A 23,992-nucleotide genomic window follows, 5' to 3' on the forward strand; every position below is an offset into this window, starting at 1 on the left:
GTGAATGGGCAGAGGTTGGTGAGAGGGTTAATCCCCTCCGCTGGGAAAAGACTGCCCCTTAGTCTGACTGTGAATGGGGTGAGGTGGATGAGAGGGTTAATCCCCTCCGCTGGGAACAGGCTGCCCCGGTGTCTGACTGTGAATGGGCAGAGGTGGGTTAGAGGGTTAATCCCCTCCGCTGGGAACAGGCTGCCTGGTATCAGACTGTGAATGGGGAGAGGTGGGTGAGAGGGTTAACCCCCTCCACTGGGGGCAGGCTGCCCAGTGTCTGACCGTGAATAGGGAGAGGTGGGTGAGAGGGTTAATCCCCTCCGTTGGGAACAGGCCGCCCAGTGTCTGACCGTGAATAGGGAGAGGTGGGTGAGAGGGTTAATCCCCTCTGCTGGGAACAGGCTGCCCAGTGTCTGACTGTGAATGGGGAGAGGTGGGTGAGAGGGTTAATCCCCTCCGCTGGGAATGGGCTGCCTGGTGTCTGACTGTGAATGGGGAGAGGTGGGTGAGAGGGTTAATCGCCTCCGCTGGGAATGGGCTGCCTGGTGTCTGACTGTGAATGGGGAGAGGTGGGTGAGAGGGTTAATCCCCTCCACAGGGAACAGGCTGCCTGGTGTCTGACTGTGAATGGGGAGAGGTGAGTGAGAGGGTTAATCCTCTCCGGTGGGAACAGGCTGCCCGGTGTCTGACTGTGAATGGGGAGAGGTGGGTGAGAGGGTTAATCACCTCCCCTGGGAACAGGCTGCCCAGTGTCTGACTGTGAATGGGGAGAGGTGGGTGAGAGGGTTAATCCCCTCCGCCGGGAACAGGCTGCCCAGTATCTGACTGTGAATGGGCAGAGGTGGGTGAGAGGGTTAATTCCCTTCGATGGGAACAGGCTGCAAGGTGTCTGACTGTGAATAGGGAGAGGTGGGTGAGAGGGTTCATCCCCTCCGCTGGGAACAGGCTGCCCCGGTGTCTGACTGTGAATAGGGAGAGGTGGGTGAGAGGGTTAATCCCCTCCACTGGGAACATGCTGCCCATTGTCTGACTGTGAATGGGGAGAGGTGGGTGAGAGGGTTAATCCCTTCCGCTGGGAACAGGCTGCCTGGTGTCTGACTGCGAATGGGGAGAAGTGGGTGCGAGGGTTAATCCCCTCCGGTGGGAACAGGCTGCCCGGTGTCTGACTGTGAATGGGGAGAGGTGGGTGAGAGGGTTAATCCCATCCGCTGGGAACAGGCTGCCCAGTATCTGACTGTGAATGGGCAGAGGTGGGTGAGAGGGTAAATTCCCTTCGCTGGGAACAGGCTGCAAGGTGTCTGACTGTGAATGGGGAGAGGTGGGTGAGAGGGTTCATCCCCTCCGCTGGGAACAGGCTGACCCGGTGTCTGACTGTGAATGGGCAGAGGTGGGCTAGAGTGTTAATCCCCTCCGCTGGGAACAGGCTGCCTGGTGTCTGACTGTGAATGGGGAGAGGTGGGTGAGGGGGTTAATACCCTCCCCTGGTAACAGGCTGCCCTGGTGTATGACTGTGAATGGGGAGAGATGGGTGAGGGGGTTAATCCCCTCCGCTGGGAACAGGCTGCAAGGTGTCTGACTGTGAATGGGGAGAGGTGGAAGAGAGTGTTAATCCCCTCCGGTGGGAACAGGCTGCCTGGTGTGTGACTGTGAATGGGGAGAGGTGGGTGAGAGGGTTAATCCCCTCCGCTGGGAACTGGCCACCCAGTGTCTGACAGTGAATGGTGAGAGGTGGGTGAGAGGGTTAATCCCCTCCGCTGGGAACAGGCTGCCTGGTGTCTGACTGTGAATGGGAAGAGGTGGGTGTGGTGATTATTCCTTGATTAGTAAAAGTATTGTGATTCGTTGTTTGTTAACTGCCTTGGGATATGTGTTGTAATCTCATTGGTAGTTGATGATCACATGATGCGTTGTGGCTACCTTAAATTCAGTCCTTTTCTAGCTTTAGTTGGGACTGGGTGTGGAAAGATATGCTGCTGATTTTAAAGTTAATAAAGCCTAGCTTTGGAAGGCTAATCTATTCTTTATTTCAATTTATTAACTTTATGTTAGAATGGAGCGATATCTTCAACCAGAACGATTCAAGGCTGACCCCAATTCTGCTGGAGTGGATGATAAATGGAAACATTGGTATTGTACATTTAAAAGCTTTTTGGGCGTGTTGGATCAAGAGGCTCTAAATAAGCTGAATATGCTTATCAACTACATTGACCCGGATGTATATAAATATATTTTGCACTGTAAAACTTATGAAGAGGCTATTTCTACATTGGAAAAGATTTTTGTTAAACCAAAGAATGAGGTATTTGCACGTCATCTTCTATCTGCCCGTAGGCAGCAGGTGGGAGAATCTTTGGATACTTATTTACAAGCACTTCGGTGCCTTAGTGTTGACTGTAATTATAAGGCTGCGACGGCTGAAGAATATAAGGATGAATCGGTACGGGATGCTTTTATTAATGGATTACTGTCTAGATCAATTCGTCAGCGGTTGTTAGAAAATAAGACTCTGGATCTTAAAAGTGCTTTTGAGCAAGCTTCTACATTGGATGTGGCTCAGAGAAGTTCGGATTCTTATGCTCTTTTTAATCGGCCTGCGACTATGGTTTCGGCAGTTTCGGATGAAAAGGAATTATGTGGACTTAATGGGAGTGGTTTATGAGATTTTGAAACAGTTTCTACTTCGGCGGCCATTGCCTCTAGGATTCAGAAGTGTTATTTTTGTGGGAATATCCGGCACCCTCGTCTGAAGTGTCCTGCTCGGGAGGCTGTGTGTAGTAAATGCGGCAAGAGAGGTCATTATGCACGTGTGTGCAAATCATCAGGTTCAATTACCTTCCCTTCTCCTGGTGTGGGAGGGTCTTCCTCCACTACCTCTTCTGTGACTATTCAGCCTTTAGATAGGGCGTTTATTGCATCAATTTCTGCTGCATTTGCTCATGGCCTAAACAAAGCTATAGTTACGGCTCAATTAATGGGTTGGAAGTGAAGGCCCTTATAGATACAGGCAGTACTGAGAGTTTTATAAGTCTTCAGTTTGCGAAGGAGAAGCATTTGAAAATTTCGCCTGTTACATATCAGGTGTGTATGGCTCAGACGACCCTTACTTCACAAATAGCTGGTTGTTGCTTTGTGAAAATGGTTCTTCTAGGTAATACGTATACTGATATACGCCTATCTGTTTTGCCTAATCTCTGTGCGGATATTTTGATTGGACATGATGTGCTTCAGTTACACGAGTCTCTTAGTCTTTCATTTGGAGGGACTAAGCCACCTTTATCTATTTGTGGATTAACCTCTTTATCTATTCCTCCATTATCACTTTTTTCCAATTTGATGTCGGATTGTAAGCCAATTGCTACCAAGTCAAGAAGATATAGTAGTCAGGATAGAGAATTTATTAATTCTGAAGTTCAACGTCTCTTATTGGAAGGAATCATTGAACCTAGTTGTTCGCTTTGGCGAGCACAGGTAGTTGTCACGACCAATGAGAGACACAAGAAACGAATGGTGATAGACTATTCCCAAACTATTAATAGGTATACTCAATTAGACGCGTACCCTTTGCCTAAGATTGATGAGCTTATCAATAAAGTATCTCAGTATAAAGTTTTTAGCACTATTGATTTAAAGAGTGCTTATCATCAGATTCCTATTGTTAAGAAGGATCAACCATATACGGCCTTTGAGGCTGGTGGAAAGCTGTATCAGTTTTGCCGAATACCATTTGGTGTTACTAATGGTGTTGCTTGTTTTCAACGGGCAATGGATGCTTTTATAAGTGATAACTCCCTCTCTGACACCTTTTCATACTTAGATGACATCACAGTGTGTGGCAAATCAAGGGTGGAGCATGATTCTAATTTAAAAAGATTCCTTCAAGCTGCAGAAAAAGTTGATTTAACTTTTAACAAAGAGAAATGTATCTTTTCGACTACTGAGGTAAATCTACTGGGGTATATTATTTCGGGAAATAAGATTAAACCAGATCCAGAACGTCTGCGACCATTGATCGATTTACCTTGTCCTACTAATTCTAAGGCTTTGCAACGAGTTGTTGGACTGTTTTCTTATTATTCTAATTGGATTGCAAATTTTTCACGGAAGATCCGGCCTCTTATTCGGGTTACGACATATCCTCTATCATGGGAGGCCAGGACATGTTTTGAGAATTTTAAAAAGGATATTTTAGGAGCAGTTGTGCATTCCATTGATGAGCAGGTTCCCTTTGTGATTGAGACGGATGCTTCGGATTTTGCAATTGGGGCTACTTTGAACCAAAATGGAAGACCTGTGGCCTTTTTCTCACGTACTTTGAATAATAGTGAAAAAAGACATTCCTCAATAGAAAAAGAGGCATACGCAATAGTAGAAGCATTGCGTAAATGGAGACATTATTTATCGGGGCGACATTTCACGTTGGTAACTGATCAAAAATCTGTGTCCTTTATGTTTGATGTTAAACATTTTGGAAAGATTAAAAATGATAAAATAATGAGATGGAGGATTGAGTTGGCATGTTACCATTTTGACATAGTTTATCGTCCGGGGAAGGATAATGTTGCTGCTGATGCACTGTCGAGGGCTTATTGTTCTGTGATTCACGGAGATACGCTTATTAATCTTCACAATGCCTTATGTCATCCTGGGGTTACGAGGATGATACACTTTGTACGCAGTAAGAACTTGCCTTTTTCAGTTGAAGACGTCAAGCGGGTGACTTCATCATGTTCTATCTGTGCTCGGTGTAAACCGAATTTCTTTAAGCCTCAACGAGCTCATCTTATAAAGGCTACTTCTCCTTTTGAACATTTGAGTGTCGATTTTAAGGGACCTCTTCCTTCAACTACTCAAAACCGATATATATTTACTGTTGTGGACGAGTTTTCAAGGTTCCCTTTTGCTTTTCCCTGTGCAGATGTATCAGCTGCTACAGTTATTAAATGTTTGACTCAACTTTTTGTCATCTTTGGGATGCCTGCGTATATCCATTCGGATCAGGGAAGTTCTTTTATGTCTTCCCAGTTGAAGGAATACCTTCAGAGTCGGGGAATTTCTACTTGTAGAACTACCCCGTATAATCCCCAGGGTAATGGACAGTGTGAACGATACAATGGGGTGATCTGGAAGGCAGTTATGTTGGCGTTGACATCCCGGAACCTTAAGAATACACAGTGGGAAATGGTGCTGCCTGATGCCCTGCATTCCATTAGATCATTGCTTTCAACAGCTACTAATGTGACCCCCCATGAAAGGCTCTTTAACTATCCGCGGAGATCTACTACGGGATATTCGGTACCTTCATGGCTTACTATGCAGGGACCTGTGTTGCTTCGACGCCATGTTAGATTGTCAAAATATGACCCCTTGGTGGAGGAGGTGGAGCTGTTGGAGGCAAATTCCCAATATGCTCATATTCGATTCCAAGATGGGAAAGAAAGTACTGTTTCAATTAAAGACTTGGCTCCTTGTGGGGGCCAGCCCTCTTCTGAGGATAATAATAATGGTCATGTTTCGGATAATGTGGATGCTGTTACAGATACTACGAATATTTCCAATCCGATTGCAGATAATCATACTTCTATTAGTCAGCCTTTGATAGATGTTTATGACCATCCCAGTTCATCTTCTGATGGGATTTCTAATCCGGAAACCGTTGAGAATCGGGATATGGATAGCCTTCCTGTTGAAGATACTTCTGTGCCTTCTGGCGTGGTAGGGCAAGGAATTTCACCAAGGTTAAGAAGGTCGACACGAACAAGATATCCGGTCGACCGATTGAAAATGGACTTTTAAATTGATAGTAATGTTTAAAAATTGTTGAAATATTATAGTATATTGTTTTAGTTGAGAGATACTTAATACTTATGCGTAATGTTATTATTTGTTGTTGTTCATTTAGTATTGTGTTATGTAAATAGTTTTATTCTCGTGCATAGTTTAGTTGTAAATAATTAATTGCAAATTGTAAAAGTTATTAGGTTGGAGTATATTTTAAAAGGAGGGGTGAATGTGGTGATTATTCCTTGATTAGTAAAAGTATTGTGATTCGTTGTTTGTTAACTGCCTTGGGATATGTGTTGTAATCTCATTGGTAGTTGATGATCACATGATGTGTTGTGGCTACCTTAAATTCAGTCCTTTTCTAGCTTTAGTTGGGACTGGATGTGGAAAGATATGCTGCTGATTTTAAAGTTAATAAAGCCTAGCTTTGGAAGGCTAATCTATTCTTTATTTCAATGGGTGAGAGGGTTAATACCCTTCGGTGGGAACAGGCTGCCCCGGTGTCTGACTGTGAATGGGGAGAGATGGGTGAGAGGGTTAATCCCCTACGCTGGGAACAGGCTGCAAGGTGTCTGACTGTGAATGGGGAGAGGTGTGTGAGAGGGATCATCCCCTCTGCTGGGAACAGGCTGCAAGGTGTCTGACTGTGAATGGGGAGAGATGGGTGAGAGGGTTAATCCCCTCCTGTGGGAGCAGGCTGCCCAGTGTCTGACTGTGAATGGGGAGAGGTGGGTGAGAGGGTTAATCCCCTCCACTGGGAATAGGCTGCCCCGTGTCTGATTGTGAATGGGGAGAGGTGGGTGAGAGGGATCATCCCCTCTGCTGGGAACAGGCTGCAAGGTGTCTGACTGTGAATGGGGAGAGGTGGGTGAGAGGGTTAATCCCCTCCGCTGGGAACAGGCTGTCCAGTGTCTGACTGTGAATGGGGAGAGTTGGATGAGTGGGTTAATCCCCTCCACTGGGAAAAGGCTGTCCTGTGTCTGACTGTGAATGGGGAGAGGTGGGTGAGAGGGTTAATCCTCGCCACTGGGAACAGGCTTCCCCGGTGTCTGACTGAACAGGGAAAGGTGGGTGAGAGGGTTAATCCCCTCCACTGGGAACAGGTTGCAAGGTGTCTGACTGTGAATGGGGAGAGGTGGGTGAGAGGGTTAATCCTCGCCACTGGGAACAGGCTTCCCCGGTGTCTGACTGAACAGGGAAAGGTGGGTGAGAGGGTTAATCCCCTCCACTGGGAACAGGTTGCAAGGTGTCTGACTGTGAATGGGGAGAGGTGGGTGAGAGGGTTAATCCTCGCCACTGGGAACAGGCTTCCCCGGTGTCTGACTGAACAGGGAGAGGTGGGTGAGAGGGTTAATCCCCTCCACTGGGAACAGGTTGCAAGGTGTCTGACTGTGAATGGGGAGAGGTGGGTGAGAGGGTTAATCCCCTCCGCTGGGAACAGGCTGCCCAGTGTCTGACTGAACAGGGAGAGGTGGGTGAGAGGGTTAATCCCCTCCGATGGCAACAGGCTGCCCCGTGTCTGACTGTGAATGGGGAGAGGTGGGTGAGAGAGTTAATCCCCTCCGCTGGGAACAGGCTGCCCGGTGTCTGACTGAACAGGGAGAGGTGGGTGGGAGAGGTGATCCCCTCCACTGGGAACAGGCTGCCCAGTGTCTGACTGTGAATAGGGAGAGGTGGGTGAGAGGGTTAATCCCCTCCACTGGGAACAGGCTGCCCAGTGTCTGATTGTGAATGGGGAGAGGTGGGTGAGAGGGTTAATCCCCTCCGCTGGGAACAGGCTGCCCGGTGTCTGACTGTGAATGGGGAGAGGTGGGTGAGAGGGTTAATCCCCTCCGCTGGGAACAGGCTGCCTGGTGTCTGACTGTGAATGGGGAGAGGTGTGTGAGAGGGTTAATACCCTCCCCTGGGATCAAGCTGCCCAGTGTCTGACTGTGAATGGGGAGAGGTGGGTGAGAGTGTTAATCCCTCAAACTGGGAACAGGCTGCCCGGTGTGTGACTGTGAATGGGGAGAGATGGGTGAGAGGGTTAATCCCCTCCACTGGGAACAGGCTGCCCGGTGTCTGACTGTGAATGGGGAGTGGTGGGTGAGAGGGTTAATCCCCTCCACTGGGAACAGGCTGCCCGGTGTCTGACTGTGAATGGGGAGAGATGGGTGAGAGGGTTAATCCCCTCTGCTGGGAACAGGCTGCAAGGTGTCTGTCTGTGAATGGGGAGAGGTGCGTGAGAGGGTTAATCCCCTCCACTGGGAACAGGCTGCCCTGGTGTCTGACAGAACAGGGAGAGGTGGGTGAGAGGGTTATCCCCTCCGGTGGGAGCAGGCTGCCCCGGTGTCTGACTGTGAATGGGGAGAGGTGGGTGGGAGAGTTAATCCCCTCCGCTGGGAACGGGCTGCCCAGTGTCTGACTGTGAATGGGGAGAGGTGGGTGAGAGGGTTATTCCCCTCCGATGGGAACAGGCTGCTTGGTGTCTGAATGTGAATGGGGAGAAGTGGGTGAGAGGGTTAATCCCCTCTGCTGGGAACAGGCTGCCTGGTGTCTGACTGTGAATGGGCAGAGGTTGGAAAAGAGGGTTAATCCCCTCCCCTGGCAACAGGCTGCCCAGTGTCTGACTGTGAATGGGGAGAGGTGGGTGAGAGTGTTAATCCCCTCCCCTGGGAACAAGCTGCCCAGTGTCTGACTGTGAATGGGGAGAGGTGGGTGAGAGGGTTAATCCCCTCCGCTGGGAACAGGCTGCCCCGGTGTCTGACTGTGAATGGGGAGAGGTGGGTGAGAGGGTTACTCCCCTCCGGTGGGAACATGCTGCAAGGCGTCTGACTGTGAATGGGGAGAGGTGGGTGAGAGGGTTATCCCCTCTGGTGGGAGCAGGCTGCCCCGGTGTCTGACTGTGAATGGGGAGAGGTGGGTGAGAAAGTTCATCTCATCCGCTGGGAACAGGCTGCCCAGTGTCTGACTGTGAATGGGGAGAGGTGGGTGAGAGGGTTAATCCCATCCCCTGGGAACAGACTGCCCAGTGTCTGACTGTGAATGGGGAGAGGTGCCTGAGGGGGCTAATCCCCTCCCCTGGGAACAGGCTGCCCCGGTGTCTGACTGTGAATGGGGAGAGGTGGGTGAGAGGGTTAATCCCCTCCGATGGGAACAGGCTGCCTGCTGTCTGACTGTGAATGGGGAGAGGTGGGTGAGAGGGTTAATACCCTCCGGTGGGAACAGGCTGCCTGGTGTGTGACTGTGAATGGGGAGAGGTGGGTGAGAGGGTTAATCCCCTCCGCTGGGAACAGGCCACCCAATGTCTGATTGTGAATGGGGAGAGGTGGGTGAGAGGGTTAATCCCCTCCGCTCGGAACAGGCTGCCCAGTGTCTGACTGTGAATGGGGAAAGGTGGGTGAGAGGGTTAATCCCCTCTGCTGGGAACAGGCTGCCCAGTGTATGACAGTGAATGGGGAGAGGTGGGTGAGAGGGTTAATCCCCTCCACTGGTAATAGGCTGCAAGGTGTCTGACTGTGAATGGGGAGAGGTGGGTGAGAGGGTTAATCCCCGCCAATGGGAACAGGCTGCCTGTTGTATGACTGTGAATGGGGAGAGGTGGAAGCGAGTGTTAATCCCCTCCCCTGGGAACAGGCTGCCCAGTGCATGACTGTGAATGGGGAGAGGTGGGTGAGAGGGTTAATACCCTCCGGTGGGAACAGGCTGCCTGGTGTCTGACTGTGAATGGGGAGAGGTGGGTGAGGGGGCTAATCCCCTCCGCTGGGAACAGGCTGCCTGGTGTCTGACTGTGAATGGGGAGAGGTGGGTGAGTGGGTTACTCCACTCCGGTGGGAACAGGCTGTCCAGTGTCTGACTGTGAATGGGGAGAGGTGGGTGAGAGGGTTAATCCCCTCCGCTGGGAACAGGCTGCAAGGTGTCTGACTGTGAATGGGAAGAGGTGGGTGAGAGGGTTAATCCCCTCCGCTGGGAACAGGCTGCCCCGGTGTCTGACTGTGAATGTGGAGAGGTGGTTGAGAGAGTTAATCCCCTCCGCTGGGAACAGGCTGCCCAGTGTCTGACTGTGAATGGGGAGAGGTGGAATAGAGTGTTAATCCCCTCCGCTGGGAACAGGCTGCCTGGTGTCTGCCTGTGAATGGGGAGAGGTGGGTGAGAGGGTTAATCCCCTCCGGTGGGAACAGGCTGCCCGGTGTCTGACTGTGAATGGAGAGAGGTCGGTGAGAGGGTTAATCCCCCACACTGGGAACAGGCTGCCCCGGTGTCTGACTGTGAATGGGGAGAGATGGGTGAGAGGGTTAATCCCCTCCGCTGGGAACAGGCTGCCTGGTGTCTGACTGTGAATGGGGAGAGGTGGGTGAGAGCGTTAATCCCCTCAGCTGGGAACGAGCTGCCCAGTGCCTGACTGTAAATGGGGAGAGGTGGGTGAGAGGGTTAATCCCCTCTGCTGGGAACAGGCTGTCCAGTGTCTGACTGTGAATGGGGAGAGATGGGCGAGAGGGTTAATCCCCTCCGCTGGGAACAGGCTGCCCAGTGTCTGACTGTGAATGGGGAGAGGTGGATGAGAGGGTTAATCCCCTCCGATGGGAACAGGCTGCCTGGTGTCTGACTGTGAATGGGGAGAGGTGGTTGAGAGGGTTAATACCCACCGGTGGTAACAGGCTGCCTGGTGTGTGACTGTGAATGGGGAGAGGTGGGTGAGAGGGTTAATCCCCTCCGCTGGGAACAGGTTGCCCAGTGTCTGACAGTGAATGGGGAGAGGTGGGTGAGAGGGTTAATACCCTCTGGTGGGAACAGGCTGCCTGGTGTCTGACTGTGAATGCAGAGAGGTGGGTGAGAGGGTTAATCCCCTCCGCTGGGCCAGGCTGCCTGGTGTCTGACTGTGAATGGGGAGAGGTGGGTGAGAGGGTTAATCCCCTCCCCTGGGAACAGGCTGTCCAGTGTCTGACTGTGAATGGGGAGAGGTGGGTGAGAGGGTTAATCCCCTCCCCTGGGAACAGGCTGTCCAGTGTCTCGCTGTGAATGGGGAGTGGTGGGTGAGAGAGTTAATCCCCTCCGCTGGGAACAGGCTGCCCAGTGTCTGACTGTGAATGGGTAGAGGTGGGTGAGAGGGTTAATCCCCTCCGCTGGGAACAGGCTGCCCCGGTGTCTGACTGTGAATGGGGAGAGGTGGGTGAGAGGTTTAATCCCCTCCCCTGGGAACAGGCTGCCCCGGTGTCTGACTGTGAATGGGGAGAGATGTATGAGAGGGTTAACGCCCTCCACTGGGAACAGGCTGCCTGGTGTCCGACTGTGAATGGGGAGAGATGGGTGAGAGGGTTAATCCCCTCCACTGGGAATAGGCTGCAAGGTGTGTGACTGTGAATGGGGAGAGGTGGGTGAGAGGTTTAATTCCCTCCGATGGGAACAGGCTGCCTGGTGTCTGACTGTGAATGGGGAGAGGTGCGTGTGAGGGTTAATACCCTCTGGTGGAAACAGGCTGGCTGGTGTGTGACTGAATGGGGAGAGGTGGGTGAGAGGGTTAATCGCCTCCGCTGGGAACAGGCTGCCTCGTGTCTGACTGTGAATGGGTAGAGGTGGAAGCTAGTGTTAATCCCCTCCCCTGGGAACAGGCTGCCCAGTGCCTGACTGTGATTGGGGGAAGGTGGGTGAGAGGTTTAATACCCTCCGGTGGGAAGAGGCTGCCTGGTGTCTGACTGTGAATGGGGAGAGGTGGGTGAGAGGGTTACTCCACTCCGGTGGGAACAGGCTGCCCAGTGCCTGACTGTAAATGGGGAGAGGTGGGTGAGAGGGTTAATCCCCTCCGCTGGGAACAGGCTGTCCAGTGTCTGACTGTGAATGGGGAGAGATGGGTGAGAGGGTTAATCCCCTCCGCTGGGAACAGGCTGCCTGGTGTCTGACTGTGAATGGGTAGAGGTGGGTGAGAGGGTGATACCCTACGGTGGGAACAGGCTGCCTGGTGTGTGACTGTCAATGGGGAGAGGTGGGTGAGAGGGTTAATCCCCTCTGCTGGGAACAGGCTGCCTGGTGTCTGACTGTGAATGGGAAGAGGTGGGTGAGAGGGTTAATACCCTCTGGTGGGAACAGGCTGCCTGGTGTCTGACAGTGAATGGGCAGAGGTTGGAAAAGAGGGTTAATCCCCTCCCCTGGCAACAGGCTGCCCAGTGTCTGACTGTGAATGGGGAGAGGTGGGTGAGAGTGTTAATCCCCTCCGCTGGGAACAAGCTGCCCAGTGTCTGACTGTGAATGGGGAGAGGTGGGTGAGAGGGTTAATCCCCTCCGCTGGGAACAGGCTGCCCCGGTGTCTGACTGTGAATGGGGAGAGGTGGGTGAGAGGGTTACTCCCCTCCGGTGGGAACATGCTGCAAGGCGTCTGACTGTGAATGGGGAGAGGTGGGTGAGAGGGTTATCCCCTCTGGTGGGAGCAGGCTGCCCCGGTGTCTGACTGTGAATGGGGAGAGGTGTGTGAGAGGGATCATCCCCTCTGCTGGGAACAGGCTGCCCGGAATCTGACTGTGAACAGGGAGAGGTGGGTGAGAGAGTTCATCTCATCCGCTGGGAACAGGCTGCCCAGTGTCTGACTGTGAATGGGGAGAGGTGGGTGAGAGGGTTAATCCCATCCCCTGGGAACAGACTGCCCAGTGTCTGACTGTGAATGGGGAGAGGTGCCTGAGGGGGCTAATCCCCTCCCCTGGGAACAGGCTGCCCCGGTGTCTGACTGTGAATGGGGAGAGGTGGGTGAGAGGGTTAATCCCCTCCGATGGGAACAGGCTGCCTGCTGTCTGACTGTGAATGGGGAGAGGTGGGTGAGAGGGTTAATACCCTCCGGTGGGAACAGGCTGCCTGGTGTGTGACTGTGAATGGGGAGAGGTGGGTGAGAGGGTTAATCCCCTCCGCTAGGAACAGGCTGCCCAATGTCTGACTGTGAATGGGGAAAGGTGGGTGAGAGGGTTAATCCCCTCTGCTGGGAACAGGCTGCCCAGTGTATGACAGTGAATGGGGAGAGGTGGGTGAGAGGGTTAATCCCCTCCACTGGTAATAGGCTGCAAGGTGTCTGACTGTGAATGGGGAGAGGTGGGTGAGAGGGTTAATACCCTCCGGTGGGAACAGGCTGCCTGGTGTCTGACTGTGAATGGGGAGAGGTGGGTGAGGGGGCTAATCCCCTCCGCTGGGAACAGGCTGCCTGGTGTCTGACTGTGAATGGGGAGAGGTGGGTGAGTGGGTTACTCCACTCCGCTGGGAACAGGCTGCCCAGTGTCTGACTGTGAATGGGGAGAGGTGGGTGAGAGGGTTAATCCCCTACGCTGGGAACAGGCTGCCCAGTGCCTGACTGTGAATGGGGAGAGGTGGGTGAGAGGGTTAATACCCTCCGTTGGGAACAGGCTGCCTGGTGTCTGAATGTGAATAGGGAGAGGTGGGTGAGAGGGTTACTCCCCTCCGGTGGGAACAGGATGCCCAGAGTCTGAATGTGAATGGGGAGAGGTGGGTGAGAGGGTTAATCCACTCCGGTGGGAACAGGCTGCCCAGAGTCTGACTGTGAACGGGGAGAGGTGGGCGAGAGGTTTAATCCGCTCTGCTGAGAACAGGCTGCCCGGTGTCTGACTGAACGGGGAGCGGTGCTTGAGGGGGTTGCCAGAGTTTATTTATACTCATTGAATCATTGGGGAACTTCCTCAATTTAAACAGTTTATTATTTAAGACTATTTATTTTAACATTATATTAAAGCTGACATCAGCAACAAAACATTATCTTGGCAACTGGTTCCTTGTTCCATGTTCCTCCCATTCAAACACTACTGACCCCTGTATTATTGTGGCGTGTTTCACATCCTCTGAACTTCCAAATTGCTTGACAGGCAAATGTGACAGTCAATTTGTGCACAGCAAGTGCCCACAAACAGCACTGAGATGTAGGACCAGTTAATCTGGTTGCTTTTTTTTTTGGCAATGCAGATTGAGAGATAAATGTTGTCCAGGACACACTGGGAAAAGGCCCCTGCCCTGATCCTTCACATCTACCTGAGAGGGCAGATTCAATGTTACAGATCACCTGATAGATAATGGAAAGTTCCCTCAGCATCTCACCGGACTTGTTGGCCTGGATTTTGTGCTGCAGTCTCTGGCGTGGGACTATGAACCCATGGCCCCCTGACTCAAAGGTGGGAGTGCTACCCACTGAGCCAAGGTCGACACTCGCATGTGGTTACACTCTATCCAAATGGGTTTTGAATGTGTCACAATTCAAATAAAAACAAACATCTTCTTCTTCCAGTTTCCTTCTTCTCCGCTGAATGCCGGGCACCCTGTTGGAGTCTGTTCCTCTCTGGTACTTGTCTCAAGTGGGCATTTTTAATGTCTGTGCCGAGGCAATGAGGGGATGAATTTCCTCTGGTTTACGAGGCAGTAACGCCAGACTGAGGAGGTGTGGGGGTTGGGGAGCAGGGAGGGGGCGGTGGCAGGAACTATGGGTGGCATCGAATAACGCTGGGTCCTAGCCACTTTTACACCTGCCTTAATCTTCTAGTCCATTTGGGGGCAGGCACCTTATAGGCCTGCCCAGAAATAGGCGGCCATGTTCTCGCACTTCGCAGAAATAGGCGCCCACAGTGTAGGCCTGTCCACAAATAGACGCCCACAGTATAGGCCTGCCCAGAAATAGGCACCCACAGTATAGGCCTGCCCAGAAATAAGCGTCCACAGTATAGGCCTGCCCAGAAATAGGCGCCCACAGTATAGGCCTGCCCAGAAATAGGCGCCCACAGTATAGGCCTGCCCAGAAATAGGCACCCACAGTATAGGCCTGCCCAGAAATAGGCACCCACAGTATAGGCCTGCCCAGAAATAGGCACCCACAGTGTAGGCCTGCCCAGAAATAGGCGCCCACAGTATAGGCCTGTCCAGAAATAGGCGCCCACAGTATAGGCCTGTCTAGAAATAGGCACCCACAGTATAGGCCTGCCCAGAAATAGGCGCCAATAGTATAGGCCTGCCTGGAAATAGGCGCCCACAGTAGAGGCCTGCCCAGAAATAGGTGCCCACAGTATAGGCCTGCCTAGAAATAGGCACCCACAGTATAGGCATGCCCAGAAATAGGCACCCACAGTATAGGCCTGCCCAGAAATAGGCACCCACAGTATAGGCCTGCCCAGAAATAGGCGCCCACATTATTGGCCTGCCCACACAAAGACAGGCACATGCAAATCCAAGAAAAGCATCATATGATATCATTCCCTCATTTGTTCTTTACTCTGTATCTAACCCGTGCTGTACCTGCCCTGGGAGTGTTTGATGGGACAGTGTAGAGGGAGCTTTACTCTGTATCTAACCCATGCTGTACCTGCCCTGGGAGTGTTTGATGGGGCAATGTAGAGGGAGCTTTACTCTGAATCTAACCCCTGCTGTACCTGGCCTGGGAGTGTTTGATGGGACAGTGTAGAGGGAGCTTACCCACGTATCTAACCTGTGCTGTACCTGCCCTGGGAGTGTTTGATGGGGCAATGTAGAGGGAGCTTTACTCTGAATCTAACCCCTGCTGTACCTGGCCTGGGAGTGTTTGATGGGACAGTGTAGAGGGAGCCCCTTGGGTCGGAGCGATCATAAAATGATCGAATTCTTCATTAAGATGGAGAATGAAGTAGTCGACTCAGAGACTAGGGTCCTCAATTTAAATAAAGGAAACTATGATGGTCTGAGGTGCAAGTTGGGTAGGATTGATTGGGGAATGTCACTCAAAGGGTTGACGGTGGATAGGCAATGACAAACATTCAAAGACCTCATGGATGAGCTGCAGAATTTGTTCATCCCAGTTTGGCATAAAAATAAAACAAAAAAGGTGACTCAACCATGGCTAACAAGGGAAATTAGGGATAGCATAAGATCCAAGGAGAGGACATATAAATTGGCCAGAAAAAGCAGTAAACCTGAGGATTGGGAGCAGTTTAGGATTCAACAAAGGAGGACAAAGGGATTAATTAAGAAAGGGAAAATAGAATAGAACATAAAAACTGACTGTAAAAGCTTTTATAGATATGTGAAGAGAAAAAGATTGGTGAAGTCAAGCGTAGGTCCCTTGCAGTCAGAATCAGGGGAATTTATAATGGGGAACAAAGAAATGGAAGACCAATTAAATACATATTTTGGTTCTGTCTACTCAAAGGAGGACACAAATAACCTCCCAGAGATGTCGGGGAATATAGAGTCTGATGAAAGGGAGGAACTGAAAGAAATCAGTATTTGTAGGGAAATGGTGTTAGGGAAATTGATGGGATTGAAGGCCGATAAATCCCCAGGGCCTGATAATCTACATCCTAGGGTACTTAAGGAAGTGGCCCTAGAAATAGTTGATGCTTTGCTGATCATCTTCCAGCATTCGATGGAATCTGGAACAGTACCCATGGATTGGAGGGTAGCTAATGTTACCCCACTATTCAAAAAAGGTGGTAGAGAGAAAACGGGGAATTACAGACCGGTAAGCCTGACATCGGTAGTGGGGAAAATGCTAGAGTCCATTATAAAAGATGTAATAGCAGAGCACTTGGAAAACAGTGACAGGATCGGACAAAGTCAACTTGGATTTACAAAAGGTAAATCGTGCTTGACTAATCTACTGGAATTTTTTGAGGATGTAACTGGTAAAATAGATAAAGGAGAACCAGTGGATGTTGTGTATTTGGACTTTCAGAAGGCTTTTGATAAGGTCCCGCATAAGAGATTAGTGTGTAAAGTTAAGGCACATGGGATTGGGGGCAAGGTATTGACTTGGATAGAGAACTGGTTGGCAGACAGAAAGCAAAGAGTTGGAATAAATGGCTCTTTGTCCGAGTGGCAGGCAGTGACTAGTGGGGTACCGCAGGGATCGGTCCTTGGGCCCCAGCTATTCACAATATATATTAATGATCTAGACAAGGGAACTAGATGTAATATTTCCAAATTTGCAGACGACACAAAGCTGGGTGGGCGTGTGTGCTGTGAGGAGGATGCCGAGAAACTCCAGGATGATTTGGACAGGTTGGGTGATTGGGCAAAAGCATGGCAGATGCAATATAACGTAGATAAACACGAGGTTATCCACTTTGGTGGCAAAAACAGGAAGGCAGATTATTATCTGAATGGCAATAGATTGGGAGAAGGGGAAGTGCAACGAGATCTGGGTGTCCTTGTGCACCAGTCGCTGAAGGTAAGCATGCAGGTGCAGCAGGCAGTTAAGAAGGCAAATGGTATGTTGGCCTTCGTAGCGAGAGGGTTTGAGTACAGGAACAAGGATGTCTTGCTGCAGTTTTACAGGGCCTTGGTGAGACCACACCTTGAGTATTGTGTACAGTTTTGGTCACCTTATCTGAGGAAGGATGTTCTTGCCATGGAAGGAGTTCAGCGAAGATTCACCAGTCAATTGGGCTTGTACTCGCTGGAGTTTAGAAGAATGAGAGGGGATCTCATTGAAACTTCTAAAATTCTGACAGGACTGGACAGACTAGATGCAGGAAGGATGTTCCCGATGGTCGGGGAGTCCAGAACCAGGGGTCACAGTCTAAGGATAAGGGGTAAGCCATTTAGGACAGAGATGAGGAGGAATTTCTTCACCCAGAGTGGTGAACCTGTGGAATTCTCTACCACAGAACGCAGTAGAGGCCAATACATTAAATATATTCAAGAAGGAGTTGGATATATTTCTTAAAGCTAAAGGGATCAAGGGGTATGGGGAGAAAGCAGGAACCGGGTACTGAATTTGGATGATCAGCCATGATCGCATTGAATGGCGGAGCAGGCTCGAGGGGCCGAATGGCCTACTCCTGCTCCTATCTTCTATGTTTCTATGTTTCTGTATCTAACCCCTGCAGTATCTGACCTGGGAGTGTTTGATGGGGCAGTGTAGAGGGAGCTTTACTCTGTATCTAACCCGTGCTGTACCTGCCCTGGGAATGTTTGATGAGGCAGTGTAGAGGGAGATTTACTCTGTATGTAACCCCTGCAGTATCTGTCCTGGGAGTGTTTGATGGGGCAGTGTAGAGGAAGCTTTACTCTATATCAACCCCTACTGTATCTGTCCTGGGAGTGTTTGATGGGGCAGTGTAGAGGGAGTTTTACTCTGTATCTAACCCATGCTGTACCTGCCCTGGGATTGTTTGATGGGACTGTGTAGAGGGAGCTTTACTCTGTATCTAACCCATGCTGTACCTGGCCTGGGAGTGTGTGATGGGGCAGTGTAGAGGAGCTTTACTCTGTATCTAACCTGTGCTGTATCTGCCCTGCGAGTGTTTGATATGACAGTGTAGAGGGAGCTTTACTCTGTATCTAATCCACACTGTACCTATTCTGGGAGTGTTTGATGGGACAGTGAAGAGAGAAATTTAATATGTACCTAATCCACACTGTATCTGTCCTGTGAGGTACGATACTTGGTGCCTGAAATGGAAATACTTCCACTTAACAATATTAATAACCCTTACCTCGATGAGCACAATAATTCACAAAATATATGTTTATCTCTCGTCCATTCCTTTCTTTCTCCGTACCTTATTGATTGATTCTAGACGGTCATCCTGTTGCACTTTAAGGATTCCAAAGGCTTTACCACCTGAAACATTCACAAAACAGAATCTTACGTTAAGAAGTAACTTCAACAAGGCAGTGTAGAGTGCAAGCGCAGGAGATGCAACACCTGCCCTTTTACCTCCTCCCTTCCCACTGTCCAGGGCCCCAAACACCCCTTCCAGGTGAAACAGCGATTTACTTGTCCTTCTTGCAATCTAGTATACTGTATTCGCTGCTCACGATGCGGTCTCCTCTACATTGGGGAGACGAAACGCAGATTGGGCGACCGCTTTGCGGAACACCTCCGTTCAGTCCGTACGGGTGACCCTAGCTTCCGGTCGCCTGTCACTTTAATTCACCGCTTCACTCCCACTCTGATCTCTCTGTCCTCGGGCTATTACATTGTTCCAATGAAGCTCAACGTAAGCTCGAGGAACAGCACCTCATCTTTCGATTGGGCACTTTGCAGCCTTCCGGGCTCAACATTGAGTTCAACAATTTCAGATAATTATCCCTGCCCCCATTATTCATGCGGTATGATTTTTGCCATTCCCATTTGCAACATTTTATCTTTCCTGCCTCTTACAAAAGTACAGGATGTTCTTTCTATTTCTTCCTCCCCTCCTAATCACCCCCCCGCCGCCCTGTCTCTGCACCTGCTTAATATCTGTTACATCTCCAGCTTTTTCCAGTTCTGATGAAGGGTCCCAGACCTGAAACGTTAACTCTGTTTCTCTCTCCACGGATACTGCCTGGCCTGCTGAGTGTTTCCAGCATTTTCTGTTGTTATTTCAGGTTTCCAGCATCTGCAGTATTTTGCAATTATAGAGGCATCTTTACTCTACTCTATATTTAATCTGTGCTGTACCTGACCTGGGAGTGATTGACGGGACAATGAAGGGAGTGCTTTACTTTATATGCAATCCATGTTGTACACGATCTGGGCGTTTTTGGTGCGACAGTGCGGGGAATGTTTTACTTTGACTCTAACCTCGGCTGTATCTGAACTGGGATGTACGACAGTGGTGAAAGTGGAATATAAGATGTGGTTGAGATGCGTAAGTATACAGTTGCCGACATTAACTCAGTCAAAAAGTAGTCAAGCATGGGGCTTGAAACAGGTGTGGAATTCGCCAGAATTGGGATCTTTGGGCTGCAATATGGCTTTGGGTTGTTTGTGGGTCTTTGGGTTGTTGTTGGGTCTTTGGGCTGTTGGTGGGTCTTTGGGCGGTTGGTGGGTCTTTGGGTTGTTGCTGGGTCTTTAGGTTGTTGGTGGGTCTTTGGGTTGTTTGTGGGTCTTTGGGTTGTTGTTGGGTCTTTAGGTTGTTGGTGGGTCTTTGGGTTGTTTGTGGGTCTTTGGGTTGTTGCTGGGTCTTTAGGTTGTTGGTGGGTCTTTGGGTTGTTTGTGGGTCTTTGGGTTGTTGTTGGGTCTTTGGGCTGTTGGTGGGTCTTTGGGCGGTTGGTGGGTCTTTGGGTTGTTGCTGGGTCTTTGGGGTGTTGGTGGGTCTTTAGGTTGTTGGTGGGTCTTTGGGTTGTTGGTGGGTCTTTGGGGTGTTGCTGAGACTTTGGGTTGTTGGTGGGTCTTTGGGGTGTTGGTGGGTCTTTGGGGTGTTGGTGGGTCTTTGGGGTGTTGGTGGAGCTTTGGGGTGTTGATGGGTCTTTGGGGTGTTGATGGGTCTTTGGGGTGTTGATGGGTCTTTGGGGTGTTGCTGAGACTTTGGGTTGTTGGTGGGTCTTTGGGTTGTTGCTGGGTCTTTAGGTTGTTGGTGGGTCTTTGGGTTGTTGGTGGGTCTTTGGGGTGTTGCTGAGACTTTGGGTTGTTGGTGGGTCTTTGGGGTGTTGGTGGGTCTTTGGGGTGTTGGTGGGTCTTTGGGGTGTTGGTGGAGCTTTGGGGTGTTGGTGGGTCTTTGGGTTGTTGGTGGGTCTTTGGGGTGTTGGTGGGTCTTTGGGGTGTTGATGGGTCTTTGGGGTGTTGATGGGTCTTTGGGGTGTTGCTGAGACTTTGGGTTGTTGGTGGGTCTTTGGGTTGTTGATGGGTCTTTGGGCTGTTGATGGGTCTTTGGGTTGTTGGTGGGTCTTTGGGCTGTTGGTGTGTCTTTGGGTTGTTGGTGGGCCTTTGGGCTGTTGGTGTGTCTTTGGGTTTTGTGTGGGTCTTTGGGCTGTTGGTGTGTCTTTGGGTTGTTGGTGGGTCATTGGGCTGTTGGTGGGCCTCTGGGTTGTTGGTGGGTCTTTGGGCTGTTGGTGGGTCTTTGGGCTGTTGGTGGGTCTTTGGGCTGTTGGTGGGTCTTTGGGTTGTTGGTGGGTTTTGGGTTGTTGGTGGGTCTTTGGCGGATTGGGGAAGGGCACCAGTAAGTGGGGATTTGGGGGAGGGCACCAGTAAATGGAGATTTGGGGGAGGGCTCCAGTAAATGGGGGATTGGGGAAGGGCACCAGTAAATAGGGAATGGGGAGAGCACCAGTAAATGCGAGATAGGGGAAGGCACCAGTAATTGGTGGATTGGGGCAGGGAACCAGTGAATGGGGGATTGGGGAAGGCACCAGTAAGTGAGGGATTGGGGGAGGGCACAAGTAAATGGGGGATTGGGGAAGGCACCAGTAAATGGTGGATTGGGGAGGGCACCAGTAAATGGAGGATTGGGGAGGGCACCAGTAAATGAGGGATTGGGGAAGGCACCAGTAAATGGAGGATTGGGGAAGGCACCAGTAAATGCGAGATAGGGGAAGGCACCTGTAAAATGGGGGATTGGGGCAGGGGACCAGTAAATGGGAGATTGGGAAAGGCACCAGTAAATGGGAGATTGGGAAAGGCACCAGTAAATGGGGGATTGGGAAGGCACCTGTAAAATGGGGGATTGGGGCAGGGGACCAGTAAATGGGAGATTGGGAAAGGCACCAGTAAATGGGGGATTGGGGCCTGGGACTAGTAAATGGGAGATTGGGGAATGCACCGGTAAATGGGAGATTGGGGCAGGTACCAGTAAATGGGGGATTGGGGAAGGCACCAGAAAATGGGGGTTGGGGAAGTACACCAGTAAATGGGGGATTGGGGAAGGCACCAGTAAATGGGGGTTGGGGAAGGCACCAGTAAATGGGGGATTGGGGAAGGTACCAGAAAATGGGGGTTGGGGAAGGTACCAGTAATTGGGAGATTGGGGAAAGCACCTGTAAATGGGGATTGAGTTGTTGGTGGGTCTTTGGGCTGTTGGTGGGTCTTTGGGTTGTTGGTGGGTCTTTAGGGGATTGGGGAACGGCACCAGTAAATGGGGGGTTGGGGAAGGCAGCATTAAATGGGGGATTGGGGAAGGACACCAGTAAATGGGAGATTGGGGAAGGGCACCAGTAAATGGGGGATTGGGGAAGGGAACTAGTAAATGGGGGTTGGGGAAGGACACCAGTAAATGGGAGATTGGGGAAGGGCACCAGTAAATGGGGGATTGGGGAAGGTACCAGTAAATGGGGGATTGGGGAAGGGAACTAGTAAATGGGGGTTGGGGAAGGACACCAGTAAATGGGGGATTGGGGAAAGACACCAGTAAATGGGGTTTGGGGAAGGGCACCAGTAAATGGGGGATTGGGAAGGTACCAGTAAATGGGGGATTGGGGAAGGACATCAGTAAATGGGGGATTGGGGAAGGTACCAGTAAATGGGGGATTGGGGAAGGACATCAGTAAGTGGGGGCTTGGGGAAGGTACCAGTAAATGGGGGATTGGGGAAAGTACCAGTAAATGGGGGATTGGGGAAGGACATCAGTAAATGGGGGATTGGGGAAAGTACCAGTAAATGGGGGATTGGGGAAAGTACCAGTAAATGGGGGATTGGGGAAAGTACCAGTAAATGGGAGATTGGGGCAGGGCACCAGTAAATGGGAGATTGGGGAAGGGCAGCAGAAAATGGGGATTGGGGAAGGGCAGCAGAAAATGGGGATTGGGGAAGGTACCAGTAAATGCGAGATTTGGGAAGGCAGCAGTAATTGGGAGATTGCGGCAGGGAACCAGTAAGTGAGGGATTGGAGGAGGCCACCAGTAAATGGAGGATTGAGGAGGGCATCAGTAAATGGGGGATTGGGGAAGGACACCAGTAAATGGGGGATTGGGGAAGGGCATCAGTAAATGGGGGCTTGGGGAAGGGCATCAGTAAATGGGGGCTTGGGGAAGGACACCAGTAAATGGGGGATTGGGGAAGGACACCAGTAAATGGGGGATTGGGGAAGGGCATCAGTAAATGGGGGCTTGGGGAAGGCCACCAGTAAATGGGGGATTCAGGAAGGCACCAGTAAATGGGAGATTGGGGCAGGGCACCAGTAAATGGGGGATTGGGGAAGGTACCAGTAAATGGGGGATTGGGGAAGGACATCAGTAAATGGGGGATTGGTTTGTTGATGGGTATTTGGGTTGTTGGTGGGTCTTTGGGCTGTTGGTGGGTATTTGGGTTGTTGGTGAGTCTTTGGCCTAGAAATTCAGTTGGCGCCGCGCCAGGGCTTTAGCGCCGGAAAGTTAGCGCCGGCGCTAAGTCCCCCTGCGCGCGCCAAAAATTCAGTAGCACCGCGCCCAAACGGCTGCCGGCGCTACTGAAGGGTGTTTGCGCCTGAAAACTGGCGCTATGCGCCGCATTGCGGCGCTATTCCGGCGCTGCGGCGCCCGATGCAGTGCGGCAGGCTCGGGAAGTGCAGGCCTCCTCCTTCAGTTAAGGAGGAGCTGCCTGCACCCGCCCGCTGGCCGGTAAAATCGCCACAAAAATGAGCCCGGCACCTCGGGGAAGTGCCGGGCTCGCAGCCGAGAAGCATCTGTTCCGCGGGGGGGGTGGGGGAGTCCGGGGAGGGAGGTGCGGGCAGGCGGCCGGCGGGAAAGCGGCCGGCCGCCGCTCCACCTTTATGCGCCGGCGCAAAGTCGTGTAAGACTCTGTTGCCAGAGTCTTAGTTGCGGCTGCCACGGGCGAGGCGGCCGCAACTGAATTTCGGCGCTGGGGCCCATCGGCATGGCAACCGGGACGCTGCACACACCGATGACGTCATCGGTGCCGGCGCAGCGCTACCGGTCTACCGCCGATTCCAGGGCCCCAGGAAATTTTTAAGCTGGCCATAACTCCGGCGCTAGGCCCTCCAGCGCCCCAAATGGGGCGCTAGGCCTTTGTGTTGTTGGTGGGTTTTTTGGGCTGTTGGTGGGTCTTTGGGTTGTTGGTGGGTCTTTGGATTGTTGGTGGGTCTTTGCATTGTTGGAGTGTCTTTGGGCTGTTGATGGGTCTTTGGGTTTTTGGTGGAGCTTTGGATTGATGGTGGGTCTTTGGGTTGTTGGTGGGCTATTGAGTTGTTGGTGGGTCTTTGGTTTATTGGTGGGTCTTTGGGTTGTTGCTTGGTCTTTGTGTTGTTGGTGGGTCTTTGGGGGATTGGGGAAGGGCAGCAGTAACTGGGGGATTGTGGAAGGTACCAGTAAATGCGAGATTTGGCAAGGCACCACTAATTGGGGGATTGCGGCAGGGAACCAGTAAATGGAGGATTGGGGAGGGCACCAGTAAATGGGAGATTGGGGACAGCACCAGTAAAATGGGGATTGGGGGAGCACCAGTAAATGGGAGATTGGGGAAGGCACCTGTAAACTGTGGATTGGGGAAGGGCACCAGTAAATGGGGGACTGGGGAAGGGCACCAGTAAATGGGAGATTGGGGAAGGACACCAGTAAATGGGGGATTGGGGAATGCACCAGTAAATGGGGGATT

At 51.3% G+C, this 23,992-nt stretch overlaps 1 protein-coding gene across 1 annotated transcript in view; it reads right to left on the bottom strand.

Annotated features, from left to right (window-relative positions):
- LOC147096003 (allograft inflammatory factor 1-like) overlaps positions 1-23,992 on the bottom strand; it is a 64,784-nt gene that overhangs the window by 21,802 nt on the left and 18,990 nt on the right. The window contains exon 2 of the mRNA XM_085974968.1: positions 18,261-18,322. Coding sequence (XP_085831094.1) covers positions 18,261-18,322 — 62 coding nt within the window. The remainder of the gene's footprint in view (positions 1-18,260; positions 18,323-23,992) is intronic.

Source organism: Somniosus microcephalus, unplaced genomic scaffold (assembly GCF_052327205.1).
Source record: "Somniosus microcephalus isolate GS21.2 unplaced genomic scaffold, FLI_Smic_1.0 unresolved_chr1, whole genome shotgun sequence".
NCBI classification, from domain to species: domain Eukaryota; kingdom Metazoa; phylum Chordata; class Chondrichthyes; order Squaliformes; family Somniosidae; genus Somniosus; species Somniosus microcephalus.